The sequence below is a fragment of the Neopsephotus bourkii genome, unplaced genomic scaffold (assembly GCF_033783945.1).
Source record: "Neopsephotus bourkii isolate Nb327-2 ecotype Australia unplaced genomic scaffold, CSIRO-AGI_Nbou_v1 NB_1423, whole genome shotgun sequence".
In the NCBI taxonomy this organism is placed as follows: Eukaryota; Metazoa; Chordata; class Aves; order Psittaciformes; family Psittacidae; genus Neopsephotus; species Neopsephotus bourkii.
In genome coordinates, this window is record NW_026901900.1 from 3,281,300 (window position 1) to 3,306,354 (window position 25,055).

The 25,055-nt window shown below is 56.0% G+C and overlaps 1 protein-coding gene across 1 annotated transcript in view; it reads right to left on the minus strand.

Moving 5' to 3' along the window:
* The window catches only part of SND1 (staphylococcal nuclease and tudor domain containing 1), a 99,129-nt gene that overhangs the window by 46,876 nt on the left and 27,198 nt on the right, over positions 1 to 25,055 (minus strand). The window contains exon 11 of the mRNA XM_061368105.1: positions 7,262 to 7,351. Within this exon, the coding sequence (XP_061224089.1) occupies positions 7,262 to 7,351 (90 nt within the window). The remainder of the gene's footprint in view (positions 1 to 7,261; positions 7,352 to 25,055) is intronic.

Sequence of the window (25,055 nt, forward strand, 5' to 3'; positions counted from 1 at the left end):
GTCCCTGCAAGTGTTCACACACCGTGTAGCTGAGGCCTCAGTGCCATGGGTTAGTGCTGGGGAACGGTTGGACTGGATGAGCTTAAAGGGCTTTTCCCACCTGGTTTATTCAATGATTCTATGTGCCACGCTTCGGCGCACAGGGTCCTGGAGCAGAGCAGAGGGCGATGGCATCAGCTCAAGTGAAGTAAGAGATGCAGGAGGGAGGATGGGGTCAGGTCCTGCATCCCTGGCTGCTCTGCACCTTGAGCTGCAGCTCCTGGCAGGGTGAGGGGATGCAGGAGGTGCAATGGGGGCTGCAGAACCCAAGGGGAATGATCCAGCATCTCCAGACTGGGAATTTCCTTTCTGAGGCCTGTATGTGCCGGCTCAGCCCCACCTCACCCTGTATCCCATTGCAAGGGTTGAGTTTGGAACAGAATGCAGGAGCCTGCTTGGTTTGCTTCCACCTCTGAGCCCTTCCCCCATATCCTCCCATCAGTCCCTCCTCGAAAGCATGGCAAGAGCCTGGGATGTGGTGCAGGGAATGCTCCAAGCCATCACGCTGCGAGGAAGGGAGCCTGCAGAGCCTCAACCACTGCCCAAAGCGGAGCCTGCAGCAGCAGCAGGGCTCAATGCTGCTTCCCATCGGATCCAGCAGCTCCCAGCCCTGCAGCCAAGCCCAGCCAGGCTGAGCCCAGCCGGGGAGCAGCCCCGGGGTAGGAGTGACCTTGCTGTGCCAGGCTGTGCCGGAGTGCAGCCCATAGCCGCAGCCTGGCAATGGGAATGCCCGGCAGAGCCATCTGGGGAAGATCAGGAGGAGGAAAAGCGCTGCATGGAGAGGAACTGATCCCGAATTCCTGGTCATTGCACCCGGAACAATCACGTTTGCTCCCAGAGGAGCCATTCCAGCCACTGCAGCACCCGGAGCGGAGCGTGCCGGCACAGTTCCCCCCTCCCGCTCGCCTGCAGCTGCATGAAATGCTTATTCCAAGCAGAACACAAGCAGGAGAAGATCCCTCCTGGGTTCAGCACCGGGGAGCAGCCAGTTCCTGGGAAGACTTGCAACGGGAATATCCTCTCCAGCTTCACAGGCTGCAGAGCCGGGAGGCTTCAGAGCAGCGCACAGCAAAGCACTCCCATCTCATGGAGTTCAGCAAGGACAAGGGCACGGACCTGCACATGGGCTGGGATCCTGGAGAGTGAGCAGCAGCTCAGGGAGGGGATTCTCTTCCCTCTGCTCTGGGGAGACCTCAGGGCAGCTCCAGTGCCTAAAGGGGCTACAGGAAACCTGGAGAGGGGCTTTGGACAAGGGCCTGTAGGGACAGGACAAGGGGAATGGCTTTAACCTGACAGAGGGGAGACTGAGATGAGCTCTCAGGCAGAAGCTCTTCCCTGTGAGGGTGCTGAGGCGCTGGCACAGGGTGCCCAGAGAAGCTGTGGCTGCCCCATCCCTGGCAGTGTTCAAGGCCAGGCTGGACACAGGGGCTTGGAGCAACCTGCTCTAGTGGAAGGTGTCCCTGCTTATGGCAGGGGGTCGGAAATGGATGAGCTTTAAGGCCCCTTCAACCCAAAGTATTCTATGATTCCATGAGTTCCAATCAGCTGAATTGCTCTGCAGAAAGTGGGACTGTCCATGCACTCCCGGCTGTGCTGTGCCCATTCCAGTCCGTGCTGCGCTGTGCAGCTCTCCCTGACTCTGCAGCTGCCAGTGACACGCAGCAAGAAATTGCCCAACAGTGCAAAAATGAGCCCAAGTCTGTGCAAATCCGCAGCACTCTGCAACACCCCCCCCCTCTATGGAGCCAGGGAGGATGCTCCAGGGGAGATGCTTCCCCCAGGCTTGGTCTCCAGCCTTCCGGCACTGCTGGCACTGGGCAACCCCAACAGGAGCATCCTGGGAAGCATCCTGTAGGGAAGCCCCCAGCTCACACTTCCAGCTCTGCTGAGGGCTGGGTTTGTACTCGTGGGCTCCTCTGGATGAGATGTTTGATCAGTTCAGCCTCAGTCTTCCCTTTGATGAGGCTCCAGCCCCGAGCCACATCACCAACAAATCCCAGGCATTAAAACTAAGCCAGAGCTTTGTAGATAAATCAGCGCAGGTTGGGATGGAGGGTGAGGAAAAGCCACACTCCTCCTCCCCGTCCCTTGGCACCAGCCACGCTCAACCCACCCGTCCCCAGTGATCAACCTCCCCATCGATCTGTGGTCAGCCTTCCACAGCATCGTTGCAACCCCTGACAACACAGGGACTGGCTATGGCACACACAGAGGGCACCATGTGGCATCAGCCCTTGTGCCATGGGAGCACCGTGTCCCTCTGTGACAGCCTGCACACAAGAGCCACTTGGATGCAGGAGCAGGACACTCACCAATGTGGTCACTGCCATGTGGTCCCCAGCACCATGGTCCCAACAATGTGGTCCCCAGCATCACAGTCCCAATGATGTGGTCCCCAGCATCACCATCTGAATGATGTGGCACCCTGCTGCACTGCGGAGCCCCACGTTCATAGTGGAGCAGGATGCCAGGCCCCAGTGGGTGCTCTGACACCCTGGGGTGAGCATTCCCTTCACCCATCCTCTGCAAAGCAGCCTTTAAGGACGATACCGAATCGCTTCCGCGCACAACCAATATTTATCCCTGAGTTATCTTGTGCCGCCTCCCTCCATCCAAGTGATTAATCCCCTCCAGCTAATGAGGGAAAGGGCCTCCAGCACCCATTTAGACCCGACTCAATTGCCTGCACGATGGGTGTCATTAATAAAAGCTGCTTAACGGCGGTGCCTGCCCGGCGTGGGATTGATGCACAGCATCCGTGCGGAGCCCAGGGATTGATTCCACCACGGGAATCAAATCCACAGTGGGGCTCACCCTGAGCCAGCAGGCAAATTCCACTGCTCCATGTCACTGGAAGGGTTCAATTCCCTTGCAGGGAGCACAGGGAGGGAGACTGGGCTGATGCCTCTCACTGCAGCCCTTCCTTCCCTTGCAGCCTGGTCCCTGTATTCCTGCTCCCCCACCAATGCCCACAGTCACCCCCAAAAGTAGCCATGGCAAAGCCCATCCTGGTGCTCCAAGCTCCAACTGCTCACCCACTGATGGGACTGGACACGGTACAACGAACCAGTGCGGCCTTCCCAGCTGGATATACTGGGAGAGCAACACACAGCAGTAAGATTGATGCATTCCCAGTTAATTCCATCTGCCTGGAGCTGGTAGAGGTGGTGATGACCCCCAAAAACGGAACCATGGGATCTCCTGGCATCCCATTGTGCCAAGATGGTGCTTTTGGAAGCGTCTGACCCTGACCACAGTCCCTGCTGCTATGACAGTGTTCCTGCCTGCACCAGGATGGCACAGTGCCCACGGCACAGCCGGAGCACACCGGGAAGCACTGGGATGAGGACAAGAGGGCAGCTGAGGACAAGGAAGCTCATTGCAGCCAAAGGACTTTTGTCCTTGCTGCCAACACATCCCCCCATGCTGGGACCAGAGCAGCCAGGGCTGAGCACGGGGAGCCCAGGCTGCTGCAGGCAGGTCCTGCTGCCTGGGATGGGTGCTGCTGCCCCTGGGATGGGGTGGGATGGGGGAGTGGGGGGGTGTTGAGGTGACATGGGGGGGACCATCCTGCTCTGCAATTCCTAAAGTGCAGCTCCCTCTAGTGTCACACCAGCCCTGCAGAGCTGCCACCGGGCACCCGACAGGCAAGGTCACTGCTGTGCAGGAACAGTGCCCACGAGGGTCCCCACAGCACGGAAACAGCACCCACAGTAGGGTCCTCACCATGCACAAGCAGCACCCATGGAGAGGGTCCACAGGGTGCAAGGACAGCACCCACGAGGAGGGTCCTACCATGCAGGTAAAGCACCCATGAGTGAGGTCACACGGCACAGGGACAGCACCCACAAGGAGGGTCATAAGGATCCCACCATGCAGGGACAGCACCCATGAGATGCAGGCAGCTCTGGGTACAGGCAGCTCTGGGTGCAGGCATCAGGCCGACCCAGCCAAGCCAAGCAGACACAACACTTGCAGCTGAGGAAGCAGCTGATGAAGCAGCAGCAGTGAGACCGAACCCTCCTCCTGGCCTAATTATTCCCAATATTCCATTCATCAATGGTGCTGTGCAGAGCGGCTGCCAGCAGAGATCCCGCCGGGAGCAGCTCACACCACCCAGCCCTGCCAGCTCTGCCCTGGAAACAGCGGCAGTGGGAAGGCAGGAGGTGGCTCTGAGCCGGGTCCCCCCTGTTCTATAGGGACAAGACTGGGGAGACCTCACACCTCAACTCCCGCATCCATCACTCCTTGGGGTTACAGCACCCATCAGCCATGATACCCATGAAGAAGGACATGGAGCTGTTGGAACAAGTCCAGAGGAGGCCACAAGGATGATCAGGGGACTGGAGCACCTCCTGTGTGAAGACAGGCTGAGAAAGTTGGGGCTGTTCAACCTGGAGAAGAGAAGGCTGCGTGGAGACCTCATAGCAGCCTTCCAGTATCTGAAAGGGGCCTATAGGGATGCTGGGGAGGGACTCTTCATCAGGGACTGTAGTGATAGGACAGGTTCAAACTGAAACAGGGGAAGTTCAGGTTGGATCTTAGGCACAAGTTCTTCCCTGTGAGGGTGCTGAGGCGCTGGCACAGGGTGCCCAGAGAAGCTGTGGCTGCCCCATCCCTGGCAGTGTTCAAGGCCAGGTTGGACACAGGGGCTTGGAGCAACCTGCTCTAGTGGAAGGTGTCCCTGCCTGTGGCAGGGGTTGGAACTGGATGACCTTTAAGGTCCCTTCCAACACAAACCATTCCACGACCCTAAGATTCTAAGGGGAGAAGAAAGGGGTCAGAAGGTGTTCGGTGGTGGGGCAATGGCTCAAGGGGCCATCACAGCAGGCAGGGCTCCCCAGAACAGGCAGGGCACCCCTGCAATCACACAGGGTACCAGAGCAGTGCCAACACCGCAGGCAGCACTGCTCATGGGTGCCAACCCACCCCATTTGATCTCCCTGCATGCAGGCAGCTCCCTGAAGGCGCTGGGCTGGGCTCTAAAAGTCTGTTCCCTAAACAGGGGGTGGGACAAGAGGGATTTAGGGATTCTTGCGGCAAAGCCCGCTGCTGCCAGCGCGCCGGGAGCCGGCAAGGGCGAGCCACCCCGCGCAAGGCTGTCGTTTCACATCAGAGCACGCTGACAAGCTCCAGGGGTTGGTTTGATCATTAATGGGAAGGATGATTCCGTTCTCTCCTCATCCTTTTCCCCCATCAAATTAATCTGAAGTGAAAAACGTGGAGCTGACAAAGGAAATATTTAGAAAGCAAACGAGGAGACATCAAAGGCTCCCAAAGCTGCCGGATGAGCCATGGCGGGAGCCCGGAGCGCACCCTGGCAAGGTTATGGGGAGCTTTGGGAAGGGAACAGGCAGCACCCGCAGCCAAAAGGCCTTTTTGGTTCCATTTCTGGGGGTCTCTGGCTCCCCACCATGCTTTCAGCATAGGAACAGTGGCGGTTGGCTGCTGTCCGCCCCCTCTCTTCCAGTGGGCCGATGGAGGATGTGGCACTGGCTGCTCCTGCCTGTCCCTCATCCTGCATCCCCATTGTCCCATGGAGCAGCATCACTGGAGTGCCCAGGAGGAAGGCAGGACCCTCATCCCAGCACAGCAGCTCATGATGTGCCCTTGGGTGACACTGTCTAGTGGAAGGTGTCCCTGTCTGTGACAGGCGGTTGGAACGGGATGAGCTTTAAGTTCTTTTCCAACCCAAACCATTCCATGATTCTGTGATTCTACAGGAAACATGGGATGGCACAGGCAGCACCATGAATACCAAGGGGTTATCCACATCCCAGGCTGCAGCCAGACACTGCCCAAAGCTCCAGCAAGGGTGAATGCAAAGAGGTTTGGGGAGGAAAAGGGTGATTCTGAGCAACAACCAAGTGGCGCAGAGTGACGGCGGATGGAGGAGAACCAGCACTGGGGTGGCTGGCAGTGCTCGGACTGGGAGCATGCTGGGGTGCATCCAACACAAAGCCAAGATTCCCCCCCAAAATAACTCTGCTCTCATTCCAGAGACCAGAACTCTGTTCACAAGCCCCAGCAACATCCTTGGAAAAGGACCTGATTGATGGAGCTGAACATGAGCAGCTTGTGCCCAGGCAGCCAGGAAGACACCAGCATCCTTGCCTGTATCAGCACCAGTGCGGCAGCAGGGCCAGGGCAGTGATTGTGCCCCTGCACTGGGCACTGGTGAGGCCGCACCTCAAATCCTGTGTTCAGCTCTGGGCCCCTCACTGCAAGAGAGACATTGAGGTGCTGGAGCGGGGCCAGAGAAGGGCAATGGAGCTGGTGCAGGGCCTGGAGCACAGTGTGATGGGGAACGGCTGAGGGACCTGGGGGTTCAGTCTGGAGAAGAGAAGGCTCAGGGGGGACCTCATCGCTCCCTACAACTGCCTGACAGGAGGATGGAGCCAGGAGGGGCTGGGCTCTGCTCCCAAGGAACAAGGGATGGGACAAGAGGAAATGGCCTCAAGCTGCACCAGGGCAGGTTTAGATGGAGCTGAGGAACAATTCCTTCCCCAAAGGGTGCTCAGGCACTGGCACAGGCTGCCCAGGGCAGTGCTGGAGTCACCGTCCCTGCAAGTGTTCTCACACCGTGTAGCTGAGGCCTCAGTGCCATGGGTTAGTGCTGGGGAACGGTTGGACTGGATGAGCTTAAAGGGCTTTTCCAATCTCATTGATTCTATGACTCTATGATCCTCACAGCCACTTTCAACTACATCAAGTGACAGACTTCCCATCAGGAAAATCTCAGGAGCTGCTATGTTTTTCCTTTTCCCTTTTTCGCTAATATAGAAGCAGGGCTCTGCAATGGGAAGATGCAATTAGGCATGGAAATGGTCCTCAATGAGCAGCAGTGAGCAGCCTCGCCACAGAGCAAATTGATTTCATTTGACCATTTTATGAGCATTGGAGAATTGCATCCTGAGCATGTGCTTCAGTCCTGAAGTGCACATTATAGTCTTCATCCCCCTGAATTGCTCTCAACCAGCCCAGGAAGAATATACCCAGGAAAAACAAAGGGAAATGTGAAGCGACACAGTGACACGGCATTCCTGGGAAGTGGGTGCAGATGAAAGGGAAACACAACCCCTCCAAGGAGGAGCTCAAGGGGTGCTCCAGCTTTGGGTGCACCATGTAATTCCCTGCTGAGAGCCCCTAGATCACTACTGGTACCAGTAGCACCACCCTTCACTAGCACATGCCTGTGCCACCAGCCGCATCCCTTCCATACCTTCTTTCCAATGAGCTTCTTCCGCAGGAATTCCCGGGCTTCAAACATGTAAGGGATGTCGTACAGTGGCCTCAGCTTCCTGTTCTTGTCCTGCAGTGGGGGACAGAGAGAGAGCACAAGTCAGGAGAGCCACTCTAAAACCACCCTGGGATGAGCATCACTGTGGGGATGCAGGCTGGACACCCCAAAAGTGATGCACTCAGTACCCACCACCTTCTCCCATGGGTACCATCTTGCTCCTGCACCCTAAGGTGGGCTCCCCGAGCATCACCACAGCCCTGGCTTCAAAAACCCCAAGGAGAGCCAGTGGCCAACACCATGAGGACACGCCAGCAGCTACCTCATGGTACCACGCTGAGCATCTCTGCACCGAAGCACCACGGGAAGGGATGGAGGGGAATCTGGGATGGGGGGAACACCCATGGTTCCTCCAATGAGACAACCACCCCCACCAAGCACCCCATCTCCTCTCACCAGCCTTGTTCATCCCATGCCAGGCAGCTCAACACTGGATCCCCTGCATTACCCAGGGATCTCCACTCACTTAGGGAAGCATCCCAAGGTCTCAGAACATGGCACACGGAACCCCCTCCCTGCACCCACTGCACATGGGAGGGTAAAACAAAGCTCCAAGAGCTCTGGAATTGAGTAAGAGTTGTGAGAACCAGGTACACGGGCTCTGCTCACACAGGCTCCTGCACAGAAGTTGTTCTTAGACAAGCTCATTGTCCACAGTGATTAAGAGCAGGATGAGACCCAGAGAAGGGAACCAGCACCTTGCTGCCCATCAGCTGCTCTTGCAGCAATAAAATCCCTTCAAAGGCTCAGCAAAAAGGGGAGTTTTCCAGTGGAAACAGTAGAAGCTATTTGGGAATGGGAAGAGTTCAAGCTGTAGCACATGGCTGCACCCACATAGAGCTTCATAGGAGGTGTTGTGGAGCAGGATGGGCAGCAGTGAGCCTGGAAAGCTACATAAGATAATGTGTCAGAGATACCACCACCTCAAAGGGCTTGTCTCCCATGAACCACCAACACCCCTGGATGCAGCACATGGCATGATGGCATGATGGATTTGGCTTTGAAAGGGATGCCAAGGGGCTGCCACTGCTCAGCATCATTCCCAGAGGGAGTGATGCTGCTTTGCCCAGCAGATCCAGCTCCCTCACTGTGCTGTGCTGGGATTTGGACACACTCTGTGGTTGGCTGCACCGGCACTGTTCTGGTTTTGGGTCCATAACCACATGTAAGGGGAGGAGGGAAGGAGGAGAAGCCAACCCAATGCAACCCAATGCAGCCCAACCCAACCCAAACCGATGCAACACAAGCACCCAACCCAACACTACACAACCCAACGCAATGTAACCCAACCCAACCCTGGGAGCTCCCCAGTCCATGTTGGTGGCAGACAGCCCTTGGCACAGCGCTGTGAGGCACAGCCCCCTGCACACAGAGCTGGGACAGGAGGGATACACTGAAAAGAGGCAGATAAGGCAAAAGCATCAGGAAATGAAAGAGAGAAATCAGATGGGAGAGGGAGGGAGCAGACAAAGCCACGCTGCCGGCGCTCCGCATTCTTCCGTAATGAATGAGGCTTTGACAGAGTTTATTGTCCTTGACGCCGTTCCCAGCCTGCTCCTTGGAGCCGTTCCCTCCTCCTCCTGCATCACCCAGCGCCACAGCCCCTGCCAGCCCTGGCGATGGGAATGGGATGGATGCTGCAAGGGCATCCCCACACACAGCAACACGGAGGAGGCTCCATGCAGACAGGGCAAGGGAAGGTCCCGAGCCTGGCAGGGAACAGGAATGGCTGGGATGGGATTTTTGCTGGAAAAGAGCTTTTACAGTTGCCAGGGATCAGCCCAATAGCAAAAGCTTCCTGGCATGTAATAAGATGGCCTAACGAGGCTGGCACAGAGCTGTGGTGGGCAGTGTGGGATGTGGTGCCTGCTAGCCAGCCACAAAGCTGGATTTCCTGCAGGGAAAGAGCTTTCTCCTACAAAACAAAGCCTGGCTGAGCACATGGGGATGGCATGGCCAGAGGGAAGCCCCACCAATGGGTGGCTGCCCTGCTCAGGAACATGAGGTTCCATAGGGAAGGTCAATGATGCTGCCAGCTCTGAGTCCCATAGTTGGGCTGTGCCTGGGCACGCTGCAGGATGATGCATTATTCCCACTGTTCCCCTCCCTGGCGAGTGCTCTGGGGTGAAGGCATCCTCGTTATTGAGATGGGACCAGAAGAATTCCAAGCCCTGTGGCAGGGCTGGAGTTGAGCCATGGGATAAATGCTTTGGTGCCAGGAGCAGGTTCCAAGTGGGGCTGCTTGTTCCTCATGGAGCAACCCCATGTGGACCCAGGCATCCCCACAGCAGCACCCATGACCCCATCCCCTTGCAGCAGCAGAGCAGGGATAAGGGAGTCCTCATTTCACAGCCAGTGCTGTAAGGCAGTGCCAAAGAGACACGGCCACTGCTTTGTTCAACAACCACCATACCAAGAAGGAGAAGTAAAGCCAAGGGGATGAGACACGGCACAGGTTCAGTCCTCTTCTGTTGTTGCCCCTAGAACTGGATAGGAATACAGTTCCCCAGCCCCATCCAAGCAGCCCTGCACAAAGAACACCCACTTTGGTGTCCCACAGCAAGCTCTACTCACCGGGATCCTGGAGCATTCCCTGTTTGCAAGTGCTCAGGGTGGCTTCCCAGGGGCACACTGGCTTTGCTCCACTCTCCCTCCCATCCACGGTGGGAGCCAGAGGGACCCATGCGAGGAGCATCTCCCAACCTCAGCAAGGTCACGTTGAAGCTTCAAGATAAATAATGCTGCTCTGCAGAGGCAAAGCCCTGTGCAAACACTAATTAATCCTCACTAACGAACTCCAAAGTTATTGCTTATTTAAGTGTCTATCTGCACAGGCTGTTAAACCCCTAATCCTGTCCAGCACAGCACCGGAGCGCAGGAATGGGGATGACAGAGAGACCAGCAATACCCCGGTGGTCCTGGCATCACCGTGCAGTGCCAGGGGCTCAGGTGCCTGCAGTGATGCCAAAGAGCAGCTCAGCAGCCTCTGCATAAGGAGGGTATGGGAGACGCTCGGAGGTGTTTCCACTTTGCACCCGTCACGGTGCAGCTCTGGATGGGCGGGATGGGTGGGATGGATGGTGCAGCCCTTGGGAGCTTGGAAAGCAAAGCTGGAGTATCTTCATGAGCACCTCCAGTACCCTCCTTATGCAGAGGCTGCTGAGCTGCCCTTCTGGATGGGCTCCTCCGCTGCTGTTTAGCCAGGGATTTACCAAAGCAAAGGGATCCTTGTGTAAAACCCTGCAGCTGCATTAATGGGAAGAGAGGAATTGCCTGCCCTGGAAGCAGCACTCAAGTGCTTAAAAGCCTCTTCTCCAAGCACAGCAGCAACAGCATCACTCAAAAGCAAATATTTGCCTTAAAGAAACCAAGCAACAACCTCTGCGCATCATGGGTCTGCATCCATACGGGATCACCCCTAATAGGGGACCAGCAGCACGGGTACCCCAGTGACAGTGTCCTCCCCGTGTCGGGACCCACAGCTGCATCACGCTAATCCTGGAAGAGCCGGAGCCGATTCCTCAGTGAGGCTCCATTGTAGTGATGCTGATGAAAAATGCAAAAGCCTTCCACAATTCCCAACACAAGTAAAAGGCAATGGGCTGTGCCAGGAGTGGGATAATAGAAACATTTAGTGTCCAATACATATCGCCCTTAACCACTGCCCTGTCAGCCACCATTAAATCCCACTTTGCTGGCCTGTAACAATGATGTTTCATGGCAGAGAAGTGGCCCCGCAGATGGACCTGGGAAGGCGTTCAAGAACTTGGGCACCCGTTGGAGGCTTTGCAAATAAACATTAAAAAGCAATCTAGCAGAAGGATGTTAAGTACATCCCACGGCCGTCCAACACCCCCAATCACAGCCACATTAAAAGATACAGCTTGTTTCAAACGGGCTCTTAAGCCACGAGCTTGGACCACAGCAGCACCATCCCCATCGCCTTAGTGGGGCATCTTCAGCTGCAGGCAAGGGAAGGGGTGCACAGCTCCACGGGGAGCTGCGGATGCCGGCCCTGGCGTTCCCTGGCTCTGGGGGAGAGGCATCAGCCATTCAAGAGCTAATGAACAACAGCAAATTAGCCTCATTCAATTAAAGGTGTGCACTGAGGAAGTTGTTCTATTAGTGAGGAAGTCAATGATGGAGCTACATCTTCAGGGAGCTGGTGGAGGAGGGGAGGGGTAAAGTGCTCATTCTCCTTCCTGGGATGTGGAGACAGGGATTTGGATCCCAGAATCAATGGGAATGTGCCTCTTCCCAGCAGGCTGGGTGAAGATAAGGGCTGGGGAAATGAACCAGCTTTTAGTTTCCAGTGAAAAGCGGGATGTCTCAAAAGCAGGTGTTGATGCCACGAAGTGCTGACAGCACCCCCCAACCTCTTCCTCATCCAGTAACACCAATGGGGCTTTGAATTCCCAACAGGCCAAGGGAATTCCGGCTCTCCTGTCAAATTAACATCACTATGGCATCCAGCAGCCAATTAAAGTCTATTTTCAGGGATGCATCAGCCTGGATCTGCCATAAAGGACTCCATCTGCAAGGAGGGAGGAAACACCAAGAGCCCTCTGTTCCCTGCTCTTGGGGGTTCCCACTCCCAGACCTATTCCCAAGGGCAGAAGATGGATGCAGGCGTGTTTGGAGCAGCTGGAAATGCTCTGAGATGGAGAAACAAAGCTTGGTGTGATGGCAACACCTCCTGACACCCCACTGGTTGTGGGGTGCTCACTGACTCGCAGAGCAGGGGATGACAGCCTGAATCCCCCAGGGATGAGGATTTCGGGGCTCCTTCCAAGAATCCCAGTATGGGATTCTGGATTCTCCCTGCACTCACGCAGAAACCCCAGAAGAGCCCAGCAGCACCGTGGAACCTCACATGGGTTGAGAAGCTGTGTGGAGACCTCAGAGCAGCTCCCAGTGTCTGAAGGGTGCTACAAGGATGCTGGAGGGACTCTTCATCAGGGACTGCAGTGACAGGACAAGGGGTGATGGGTTCAAACTGAAACAGGGGAAGCCCAGGTTGGATCTTAGGCAGAAGCTCTTCCCTGTGAGGGTGCTGAGGCGCTGGCACAGGGTGCCCAGAGAAGCTGTGGCTGCCCCATCCCTGGCAGTGTTCAAGGCCAGGTTGGACACAGGGGCTTGGAGCAACCTGCTCTAGTGGAAGGTGTCCCTGCCATGGCAGGGGGTTGGAACTGGAGGAGCTTTAAGGTCCTTTCCAACCCAAACCATTCCCGGATTCTATGATTCCCTGCCAGCACAATTAGGGAAGCTCATTATTGTTAAAGTAATTAGCACAGCAAATCAGCTCCAAGCCACATGCTGGAATAAGCTTTTGGAAACAGCACAGTGAGGTGGAGACACCAGCTGCCACCAGGAGTGGTGGCATTCCTGGTATTCCAGGGACCTGGTTGGGATGCTAAGGGATGCAGCACCCCGAAAGGGACCCCAGGGAGGGGGAAAAGTGCTTGTGCCAGGGCAGAACCCTCCCACCACAGTGCATCCTTTGCTGAATCTGGGATGCTCGGCTCACCAAGGGAGGTACCGTGTGGGAATTCCATCCCAGAGAGCGGCGAGGCAGTGACAGCAGACACGCAGTACGCTCCGTGCTGCTCTAACAAGCACACACGCATCACAGGGCTCCAAAGGGAGCCTGGAGCTGGTGTTCGGGGATGGGTTTTTCCATATCAAAGGCTCTGCAGCACATGGAAGCTGGGCTCGGCAGAGCTGGGATTGAAACATCTGGTTTAACAGCACACACGTGGTGATGCTCTTGGAGCGCATCAGCTCATCCACGGATCTGTCCCAGGAGCCAGGCAGCACTCCTGCAAGGAAGAGGGATGACAGCAGAGCAGAAAGAGCTACAGGAAAGCAACAGCCCTGAGGATTGCAGCACGTGCTGCAGCGAGGAAGCAGGGATGAGGGGCTCCCACAACAGCACAGGAACAAGCAGAGTTCTGCCGGGGCCGCCCCAGCTCCCACAGGCAGGTGCCAGCTCCGGGATGCAAAGCATGAAGCGTATCCAGCTCCTCCAGAGCTGCTTCGCCTCTCCTGCAGATGGGTTCTCTGCTCCACAGCTGCCTGCAGAGCTCCTCCCTTGTACTGGGTGCTTGATGCCAAGGGACCACAAGCCCTGAAACACTTGAGAGGTAAATGATGGGTGGGCATGGAGGATTTGGAAGGGATAAAGATGGTAATAAGGGAGAGGGACCATGCTGGAGGGACCCAGACCTGGCTGATAGGAGGGCAGCAGCTCAGGGAGCCCTGCCTGAGCTTGCACTGCTGCCAGCCCAGAGGGATGCAGATTGGCAATCCCAATGGGTCGCATCCTCACCAAGCACGATGAGGTGACCAAACTGGCACAGGGATCTCACGCAGGCGCCACGTAGGAGTGGAGTCACAGAACCATGGAATCCTGGAATGGTTTGTGTTGGAACAGACCTTAAAGCTCCTCCAGTTCCAATCCCTGCCTCAGGCAAGGACACCTTCCAGTAGAGCAGGTTGCTCCAAGCCCCTGTGTCCAACCTGGCCTTGAACACTGCCAGGGATGGGGCAGCCACAGCTTCTCTGGGCACCCTGTGCCAGCGCCTCAGCACCCTCACAGGGAAGAGCTTCTGCCTGAGAGCTCATCTCAGTCTCCCCTCTGTCAGGTTAAAGCCATTCCCCTTGTCCTGTCCCTACAGGCCCTTGCCCAGAGCCCCTTCTCCAGGTTTTACGCTCATGCTCTGGGGTGCAGCCCAGCACACGGGGGAGTTCTAGGCTCAAGCGCTCACTGAAGCCGGGTCATGGGGAGCTTCTCCTCAAGGACTATCCAGCTTGAGGGGCTGGGATGGATCCATCAGCCCCTGCCAGGCTGGGAGAGCAGCTCAGCTCCAGCTGCTCTAAGAGGGCGCAGGGAAGATCAGAGCGCCTCGGCGGCTGCTCCTGCAGCTAAAGAGACAGGATGGAGTTACAGCTCTAAGAGGATTAATGCCCGCGGCTGCTCTTGGGAGCTCTCTGATAGCCACACAAAGCGATGCCTCTCAGTTAATGGGGGTCAGGAAGAAGCTTGCCTTGGAAGCTTGTTATCATAGAATGCTGGAATGGGTTGGGCTGGGAGAGACCTGAAAGCTCATCCTGTTCTACCCCACTGCCACGGGCAGGGACACCTTCCACTAAAGCAGCTTTCTCCAAGCCCCCGAATGCTTGATGAACATCATCAGGGGCATCACCAGCAGAGATGAAGATGTCATTGTCCCCCTCTGTTCTGTGCATGTCAGGCCACACCTGGAGTACTGGGTTCAGTTTTGGTCCCTTCTCTACAACAAAGATGTGGAGATGGTTTGAAGAATGGCCACAAAGATGATCCAAGGAGTGGGAAACAGTGAGGAAAGGCTGAGAACTGAGTTTTTGCTGCCTGGAGAAAAGAAGGCTCCAGGGAGACCTTATCCCCATGTCGCAGTATTTAAAGGGTGGCTACAAGGAAGATGGAGACCCCCTTTTGGCAACGAGTCCCATGAGAAAGCCAAGGGGTGATGGGTACAGGTTAATCCTGAGGATATTCCAAATGGACACGAGGAAAATCATTTCCAATGAGAACAACCAGCCACTGGAATAATCTCCCCAGGGAAGTGGTGACTCCCCGGCACTGGACACTGTTAAGATAGGGCTGGACAGAGTGCTGGGACATCTGGTCCAGGTGATGCTGTGCCTGGAAAGGTTGGAGCAGATGAACCTTGAGGTCATTTCAACCTCGGATTCACGATTCTATGATTCCACATACAGCATGAAGCAAGTTTTCCACATCCTCCAGTCCCAAATCCAGCCCCGAGCATGAGCCCAATCCAACCTGCATAAAAGGCTGCTATGGGGAAAGCCTGCTCCATCCCAGCCGATGTCTTCTCCTGTCTTATTCCATATCCATCTTTCGCCTTCCCCATCAACCCCGGCAGAGCCCAGCCCCTTACTGATGGTGCTGCCGGCACACACTGCTCCTGTTTCCACCCCACGGCACCGGGGCTCACTCCTGCAGCTTCACCAGCACCATCAATCTCCATCAGGCCTGAAGGCACCGATTAATCACCTTAGAGAGAGGCCCTAATTCAAACCTTCTGCCACATGCTGCTGCTCGTCACCCTCCGCCAACCCATTCCAATGGTGGAGAGCCGGAGGATGCACAGAGGCCCCAGAGATGCTGCGAGGGCTGGAGCAGCTCTGCTCTGGAGCCAGGCTGAGAGAGCTGGGCTGGTTCAGCCTGGAGAAGAGAAGACTCCTTAAGGGGAGACCTCAGAGCAGCTCCAGTGCCTAAAGGGGCTACAGGAAACCTGGAGAGGGGCTTTGGACAAGGGCCTGTATGGACAGCACAAGGGGAATGGCTTTAACCTGACAGAGGGGAGACTGAGATGAGCTCTCAGGCAGAAGCTCTTCCCTGTGAGGGTGCTGAGGCGCTGGCACAGGGTGCCCAGAGAAGCTGTGGCTGCCCCATCCCTGGCAGTGTTCAAGGCCAGGTTGGACACAGGGGCTTGGAGCAACCTGCTCCAGTGGAAGGTGTCCCTGCCCATGGCAGGGGTTGGGGCGGGAGGAACTTTAAGGTCCCTCCCAGCACAAACCATTCCATGGTTCTATGATCCTGCCATGGGCCTAGGGTTTTTGTGCTCCTCTGTGATGCACAGAGGAGCGGCAGCACTGGGAAAGTGATGTCAGGAAGAGCTGGCCCAAAACAAGGTCCCACCACGTCATGGGCACCCCCAGAGGGACCCTTACCCACGTTAACAGGATCCCAAGGGAGGAGAGGAAAGGTTTTCCTCCTCTCTGGATGCACCAGCAGCTGTTGGAGTTGGAAGTCCCTTGCATGGAGCATAAGTTGGCGGCTGGATCTCACCTGAAACCCTTCAGGTCTCTTTCCAGGAACCCACCACCCAAGGCTGCCATGGGGAGATGCCAGAGGATCCAGCACTGGATCGGTGTGGGGCTTATGGTACTGTGATCCTGGAATGCCAGTGGCACCAGGGATGTGGTACCCACCATGGTGTTCAGAGCACGGCACAGCCTGTCCCAGATGCAGAGGACAAATGGTGCCATAACTGCTTACCTTGTGGCTTCCCTCACCTGATGGAGCAGAGATGAAGCAGTGGTCCCCAGCCATGTTCCTCCATCCTTCTGCATCCTAGAGGGATGTATCTGGGGCATGTGCCAATACAAGAACACTACAGCATCCCTGGGGCAGATGGTGCATGCAACACCACTGACTCCTGCCTGCAGTGGGAAACCATCCCCATTCCCTCTTTGAGCTCAAAACTAAGCCTGGGAGCAACCAAGATGAAAGGCACTGCAATTCTAGTTGCCTTGTGAGACCAGAGCCCATACCTGGTCAGTACCATGCTCAACACCTCTAACTCCCCAGATCAGGTACAAAAGACCATTTTGTTGTCAGCCTGTAGGCTCCACACTGGAGCTTTGCTCCTTATCCCACAAGAATGTGTCTTTAAAAGAGGAATAAAACCCACTGTGTCCACCAACTCCTATTCCAGGTCACTCCAAGCAGAGGATGCTCTATGCACCCACCACCCTCCTTTGCCCAGCCTTGTTGCAATCACATTAGATGCACACTTTAATTAATAGAGTTGTTTCTCTTGTCAGCATGTGCTACACATTGAATGAGCATCCTCTTGGGAGCCACAAGCCGGATCCTGCCCGGGATGAGTTGGTGCTACCATTGGTGCTTCCCTACCACAGCATCCCCACCGCCATCAGCATCCCTGCTTCCATGAGCATCCCCTGATAACCCTCCTCATTCTCAGGGAAAGAGCTCAGTGTCTTCCGCATCATGCACACACAGACCCGAAAGGAAGACCCCAATGTGTTGCATGCTTCCCCCAAGCCACTCCAGAGAGGCTTGCCCTTGGTTCATCAAGTGGTTGATGCCCTTACGCTGGATGCTCGCTCCTTGCTCGCTCCAAGACAACATTCACATGGATATCAGAATCACTGAGGAAGGAAAACCAGGCACCAAGCATGGAGATAAAGGCAGCAGGAGGACTGTGGGATAGAGCCATGGCAAAATATCATTGAGCCAGCTCAAAATATCAGTAGATAACCAACCAGGGTGAAAGGGTGCATTATTGGGAAGGGCATTGGTGGAGGTGTTACACCCAGTGATGCTCTGGATACCCCAGGGCACCATTCCCAAATCAAAGCCTGGAGGAGCATCACCAGTGGGTACCATGGCTGGAGCAAGGCCATTCCACCACCACTGATGGATGCTAAGCAGCCCTGCTCCCAACACACCCCACAGAGCTCCCTCCTTCCCTGAATCCCGATTCTCCCCACAGTGGTCGCCAGGGAGGCAGCTATAAGCATGGATGCTGGAATCAGCTCCTGGAGGTTATTGATGAGGTGACTTCTGAAGTGGCTGCGCCAGCGCTGAGCGAGGCTCATTTGTAAAGACGTGTGAGGCTGGAGAATGGGGCCTATGCGTGGCTTTAGTGTCTCGTTTATTAAATTAAACGCTTGGTTTAATTACAGGCATCCTTTGGATCTCCCCCTCCCAGCTCCTGACACACAGGAGCCTGACACCAGCAGATAGAGCGGCTGCTGCTCCGTGTGTTTGCTCCTGCGGGAGCTTCAAGGCTGGAAGCAACAACTATAAATGACCATGTTAAAAATGGGATTAACCTTTCTGAGGAAAGACTCTGCTAAAACCCATCAAGATCCTGGCAAAGAGTCATTCCTAAGCAACTGAAGTTTTGTTTTGGATTAGAGGAGGATATTTCTGGCTGAGGAATATACATAGGATCATGGAGTGGCTTGTGTCGGGATGGACCTTAAAGCTCATCCAGTTCCAAACCCCTGCCTTCGGCAGGGACACCTTCCACTAGAGCAGGTTGCTCCAAGCCCCTGTGTCCAACCTGGCCTTGAACACTGCCAGGGATGGGGCAGCCACAGCTTCTCTGGGCACCCTGTGCCAGCGCCTCAGCACCCTCACAGGGAAGAACTTCTGCCTAAGAGCTCATCTCAGTCTCCCCTCTGTCAGGTTAAAGCCATTCCCCTTGTCCTGTCCCTACAGGCCCTTGTCCAAAGCCCCTCTCCAGGTTTCTTCTCAGCCCCTTTAGGCACTGGAGCTGCTCTGAGGTCTCCCCTTCAGGAGCCTTCTCTTCTCCAGGCTGCAACAGCCCAGCTCTCTCCTTAATCCAGGCTCCAGTGCTGGAGCACAAGTATCTGGAGAGTGTTTTACCCATGTGTGCAGACCCACTGCAACCTCTGCCCAGCTGCAAACAAGACAAAGCACCTTTGGGTAGCAGCAAGGAAAGAAATTGCTCTTTCCTAGGAAGTAATCATGGAAACCAGCCGAGCTCAACGTTACCATCCCCTGGGAATTCATTACACAGCGGCACTCTGACAGCACGCTCCAAGAGCCACCTCTCTGTGCATGAGGAGATGGTGTCGCCGCTAATGAGGAAACAGAGATGTACAAAAGGTTTCAGTGGTTTCAAGAGTGTGGGTTGGTTGGTTCCTTTAAAATTTTATAACCTTGTGATGTGTGAGCTGTGTTTCAGATGGGCCTGACTTCCCACAACAACCTCAGTGAGCCGAAAGAGCAGGGGAAAAGTGTCCTGGTGAAGATGCTCTGAATGTCTCACAGCCAAGAGCACTGGAAAAGCCTATCCAGAGCATCCCCCTGTTGCACTGTTATGTGCTGGAGATGCAGCTCTGCTCTGGAGCCAGGCTGAGAGCTGGGCTGGGTCAGCCTGGAGAAGAGAAGGCTCCTGAAGGGGAGAACTTAGAGCAGCTCCAGTGCCTAAAGGGGCTACAGGAAACCTGGAGAGGGGCTTTGGACAAGGGCCTGTAGGGACAGGACAAGGGGAATGGCTTTAACCTGACAGAGGGGAGACTGAGATGAGATCTTAGGCAGAAGCTCTTCCCTGTGAGGGTGCTGAGGCGCTGGCACAGGGTGCCCAGAGAAGCTGTGGCTGCCCCATCCCTGGCAGTGTTCAAGGCCAGGTTGGACACAGGGGCTTGGGGCAACCTGCTCTAGTGGAAGGTGTCCCTGCCTGTGGCAGGGGTTGGAGCTGGAGGGGCTTTAAGGTCCCTTCCAACACAAACCCTTGCCTGATTCTAGCAGTGACTCACAGAAGCATGAAGAAAGCCTTACAGGAGCATCCTCCTGGATCATGCTGGACTAGCCCATGTTTTCTCTGAAAGGGATGGTTAAATGGGATTGAAGGCATTTGCTTTCACAGCATTCTTCCTCCCAACACCAGATTTAATCCACCCACAGCTCGTGTGTCTTCCCCAGGTAGGCTTTTGTCCAACAAAAAAAGAACTCATGCTATTTAATTTGGTTTTCTGCTGAATCCCCATCTGCTTGCAGTAACGCAAACCCTCACAGGGCTTACAGAACAGTTCAAGGCATGTATTTTCCTTCCTGGTTTTAACCTCCCATCTTTGCCTTGAAGCTCAGCAGCCCTGTGAGCAGGCACAGGGCACGTGCAGCCCCCAGGGGAATACTCTGCCCACCCAAACTCGTGGCCCTGACATGATGCAGCCACTACCAGAGGGGACAGATTCCATCCTCTGCAGAGCCGGTGCTGGAAGGACCATGAGCCTCATCTGAGTCATACCCTCCAATGGCACAGGGGGGATGAACCAGCATGGGTTACCTGCATGGCAGCATCATCCTGGGGGACCACTGGGGATGCCCCTTGTATCCAGGGAGCCCCCAAGAGACGGATCGGGGGGGGGCCCTCTCAAATCCCAGACTGGTTTGTGTTGGAAGGGACCTTAAAGCTCCTCCACCTCCAACCCCTGCCACAGGCAGGGACACCTTCCACTGGAGCAGGTTGCTCCAAACCCCTGTGTCCAACCTGGCCTTGAACACTGCCAGGGATGGGGCAGCCACAGCTTCTCTGGGCACCCTGTGCCAGCGCCTCAGCACCCTCACAGGGAAGAGCTTCTGCCTGAGAGCTCATCTCAGTCTCCCCTCTGGCAGGCTAAAGCCGTTCCCCTTGTCCTGTCCCTACAGGCCCTTGTCCAAAGCCCCTCTGCAGGTTTCCTGCAGCCCCCTTTAGGCAGTGGCACTGCTCTAAGGTCTCCCCAGAGCGCAGCAGAGGGGCAGGATCCCCTCCCTGAGCTGCTGCTCATGCTCTGGGGGTGCAGATGGGGGGGGTTCTGGTCTCAAGCACACACTGAAGCTGGGTCATGGGGAGCTTCTCCTCACCCAACACCCCAAGTCCTTCTCCTCCAATGCAAGTCCTGCCATGACGGAGTGATGCTCAGAGCACCGGGATGGGAGATGCCAAGACAGGACACAGTACATGCACACCGGCACAGCACGGAATAGCATAGCTCCCACTCCAGACAAGGGGACCAGCCCTTCCCCTGCTTCCTGCAAGCTGGCAGCAAAGCTGGGATAGGGCACACGAGGCAGCATCCTCATCTCCGTTGCCTGCTGGAGGGAATCTTTGGGAGCGGGTGCCCTGCCAGACCACGCCAACTCCGCTGCTTCCCACACTGCTCTCCAAGACAGGGGGAGCCGAGGAAGGGAGCGTGCAGCGCCGTGCCAGCAATCCCTGGGGATCTGCAGGGGAGGATGACAGCAGCAGCTCCCTGTGCCACCAGCACCGGGGGCTGAGCCAGCCACGGGGTCCCCTGCACAGAACAGAGCATGAGAACAGTGGCAGCCACAGTCACCCAAACACATGGGGCTCTGTGGGGCAGGACCTGTGTCTTGGTGCTCCAAGGAGCATCCCATTTGTCTGGGCATCCTCACACCACACAGGGCATCGGAGCAGCCTCCTCCAAAGCAGTTCTGCGGGACCAAACAAGCTCCATCCTCACTGCAGCAGCCATCCCCATCACAGATCATGGTGCGGGACCCTGTGCATCCCTCCTGCCATCTCTCCATCCCCAAAGCTCCCAAGGGAAGCACAACACCCCATCACCCACCCCACCACAAAGCAGGAGCTCATTATAAGCACAGAATCCCGCCAGAGCAGCAGCTCAGCTCCACAAACTCCTCCATCCACACTTAATGGAGCTTTTTATATTATTTTCCACCAAAAAGTCATTTCTTGTCCCAAATCTCCCAGGAAAGCCCATTCAGTGTGTTAATTCCCCCAGCCAGCCAGTGACTGGCTCTGCTGGAGGAGGGATTCTTCCCTGCAGCCATGGTGGGAATGTGAAGGATGGATACCCCAGCCTGGATAAACCTTGTACCCCTCATGCTGGGGTATTCCCACACTGCATTTCCACCAACACCCCAGGCAAAATGGGCCACCATGAGCATCAAACTACCACAGGCAGGGCTAGGGAGGGAGCAGTTTGCCAGAGAATGGGCAAACCCCACACTGGTTATAAGATGATGGGGTGGGGCTACCCCAAACCCCATGCATGCAGCCCCATGGGGCACCTGGGGTCCCAGCCAGACCCACCTCACCTCCAGCCCTGCTGTCACAGCAGCATCCCGAGGCTCAGCGCTGGCATTTCACACCCTCCCCGGCACTCCAGGCACAATGCTGTGCCAGTATCCGGGACACAACAGGCAGCAGCAGGAATGGGATGCTCGGCAGCTTGAAATGCAGCCATCAGGATGGGGCACCACACACTGACACCGTGGGATCGAGCAAGGGGTTGGGAGGTTTTAGGTGTCAAGAGTGTTCTGGGTGATCTGCTCACAAGGAGCATCAAAACAGTGTCACAGGTCTCAGAATGGGGCTGGTCTGGACCCAAAGCCTGGCTGAGGGATCCCACAAAGCTGGGAGATCATAGAACTATGGAATGGTTTGGGTTGAAGGGACCTTAAAGCTCATCCAGTTCCAGCCCCCTGCCACAGGCAGGGACACCTTCCACTGGAGCAGGTTGCTCCAAGCCCCTGTGTCCAACCTGGCCTTGAACACTGCCAGGGATGGGGCAGCCACAGCTTCTCTGGGCACCCTGTGCCAGCGCCTCAGCACCCTCACAGGGAAGAGCTTCTGCCTGAGAGCTCATCTCAGTCTCCCCTCTGGCAGGTTAAAGCCATTCCCCTTGTCCTGTCCCTACAGGCCCTTGTCCAAAGCCCCTCTCCAGCTACCTTGCAGGCTCCTGCCTCCTTTCAGCACGGCCTGAGGGGATGGGGATGGGCTCTGCTCACAGCACAGAGCCAGCAGCTCCTGGCTATATCCCTGGCTCCAGCTCTGGCAGCCATTTCAGGATTTAAGGAAAAACCTCCCCACCCCCACCACTGTTAACCCGAATTTCCGAGGATAACTGCAGACCCTGAGGGATGCGCCACAGAAGCCGCTCCATGGACCTCGCTGCCCTGTCAGAGCAGGGGAAGGAGCACACACGCATCCCCTTTTGACAGCATCCCTGCTCCAGGGAAGGGTGATCTCTGCTCATCCTCCAGCCTGTGAAGCACGGCAGCCCCGGGTGCAGGGCCGGGGAGGCGGTTTGAAGTCGTGGGAGCAGCTCGGAGCCGGCAGCAGCAGCTGAAGCTGCGCTGGAGCTCACCGTGCCCAACCCGCACGTGACGGAGGGGAAGAATAGCAGCCAGCAAAAAGTAGGACAGCGGCAGCCAGACGGGAGGGACGCAGAAAGCTTTTAAGGATGGAGCTGCCGTCCCATCCATGGGGCCAGGGAGAGGGGACATCCTGAGCCATCACCATCATCACCCTGTCCTGCTCACAAGCCACCCTGAGATCCCTTCCCCAGCCCTGGGGAAGCTGGTTCATGCCGTAAGGCTGGAAGTGATGCAGGCAGGGTCCATCCTCAGACCCTGCAGCAAAAGGTCAGGTAGGAACTGGCACATGGGTGTTGTCCTGCACTGTCCCTTTGTCCCTTTATCCCTTGCACGAGCAGCTTTAGCAGAGGGGGATGCTGCAGACTCTGGGCATCTCCTCCATGGGAAGCTCATTCCCAGGGTGCCCAACAGCTTTGCCCCTTGCACCAGGGATTTCAGGAGGTGCCAAGACAGAAGCTGTTCGCATTCAATGCACCAGGACGGAGATAACCACCCAATGCTCCTGCCACAGCCGGGTACCAGCAAAACCTGCCCAAACACCAGTGCCTGGAGGAGAGAATGGGCCCCATAAGGAGCTTGGTGCAGAAGCATTGCTCTGCTCTGGAGCACAGGAACAGGGGTGCTCACACCCTTAGGGATGACCAGTGCCAGTACACCAACACGTATTGGAGCATGCTGTGGGCGAGGGGCTGGGTGGGCTGCAGGCACAAGTGCAGGGCATACACCATCCCCTGCAGCACCTGCTCAAATGTCTAGCAACTAAATAGAGCTCTCCAGCAGCGGGTGTGAACGGCAGGGGGAATATTCATGACTGCTCCCAGCCGGAGAGCACAGGGAGGGAGGTGTTAACACAGCTGAAACCCCTGAGTGATGAGGGGGGGCTGGAGGAGGCCTCAAGCTCCTGCTCCGGCAGCAGCATCCTCCTCTGCGCACAGGGATGCGGCTGGAGGTACGGAAGCTGCTCCTGACCCGCAGGCATTGGTGTGTGCTGTTGTAACCAGCTCTAAACCAAGCTGAGCAGAGGAGGAGCGAGGACTGAGCCTGGGTGGGCTCTTACCATGGGAGATTCCCCCTCCAGCCCAACGCTGCAGTGGGTCCATGCAGGGATGGAGCTGCTGGTATCGCTTCTTCAGACAGGGGAAGCCAGCAAAGGTGATGCCAGCCCCATGGCAGTGCCCTTCATTCACAGAATCCCTGAATCCCAGGTTGGAAAGGGCCTCAAGGACCATCTGATCCAACCTTTCCTGGCAAAGCATGACCTACATTAGATGTGCCAGCACTCTGTCCAGCTCTTGGGGAACCTAACCTTTTCACAGGGAGACCATAATAGAATCATGAAATGGTTTAGGTTGAAAGGGACCTTAAAGGTCATTCAGCTCCAACACCTCCCACTAGAGCAGGTTGCTCCAAGCCCCGTCCAACCTGCCCTTGAATATGTTATTCCAACAACATTAACATTCCAACTACATTATTCCAATGGCTGATTGCTCTCACAGTGAAAAATACTCCTCTAGCGTCCAGGCAGAATTTCCCCCAGGGAAGTGGAGGATTCCCAACACTGGACACTGTAAGATTCAGCACCTCTGGCCTCTGAGCCAGAATGTGCCCCAGCCACAGAACCACAGAATGGTTAGGCCTGGGAAGGACCTTAAGATCACCCAGTTCCAACCCCCTGCCACAGGCAGGGATATGCCCTCCAGCATCGCATCCATTACCATGGGGTGATCCCACTGATCACAGGGCAGGATCCGGGGTGATGCCAGGGTCACTACAGATGTGGTGGGCACCAAACTCAATCCCTTGGAGCAGACTGGTGCCTGCAGCAATGGCTCTGGCTGCTTCCCACACGGAGCAGAGAGGCTCCTAAAGCCATAACCCACTGGGAATAATAAACCAAGCCTTTGCAGGGGCTCATCACACACCTAAAATCACGGGCTTAAGGTTCCCAAGGCACAAGGGTGCTGTTGCTAGGCAGGACATTAATTGCACCAGTTCAGCAAGGTGGCAGAACTGCAACGCTTCTCTGTAATTTAGTGCAATTTAACCATCAATAGAGGATTCACAGCAGCTTCCTGATGAGATCAAAAGGTCAGAGCTTCATTCTCCCATCAGTGTTTTCACACTCACCCAGATAACCAAGAAACCTCAGCACAGCATCAGCCCCAGCCAGCTGCAGGAAGAGGTTGCCAGGTCTACCCATTGCTCCTATGACATTGGAAGCGCCCTTTACACTCATCCAGTCCAACC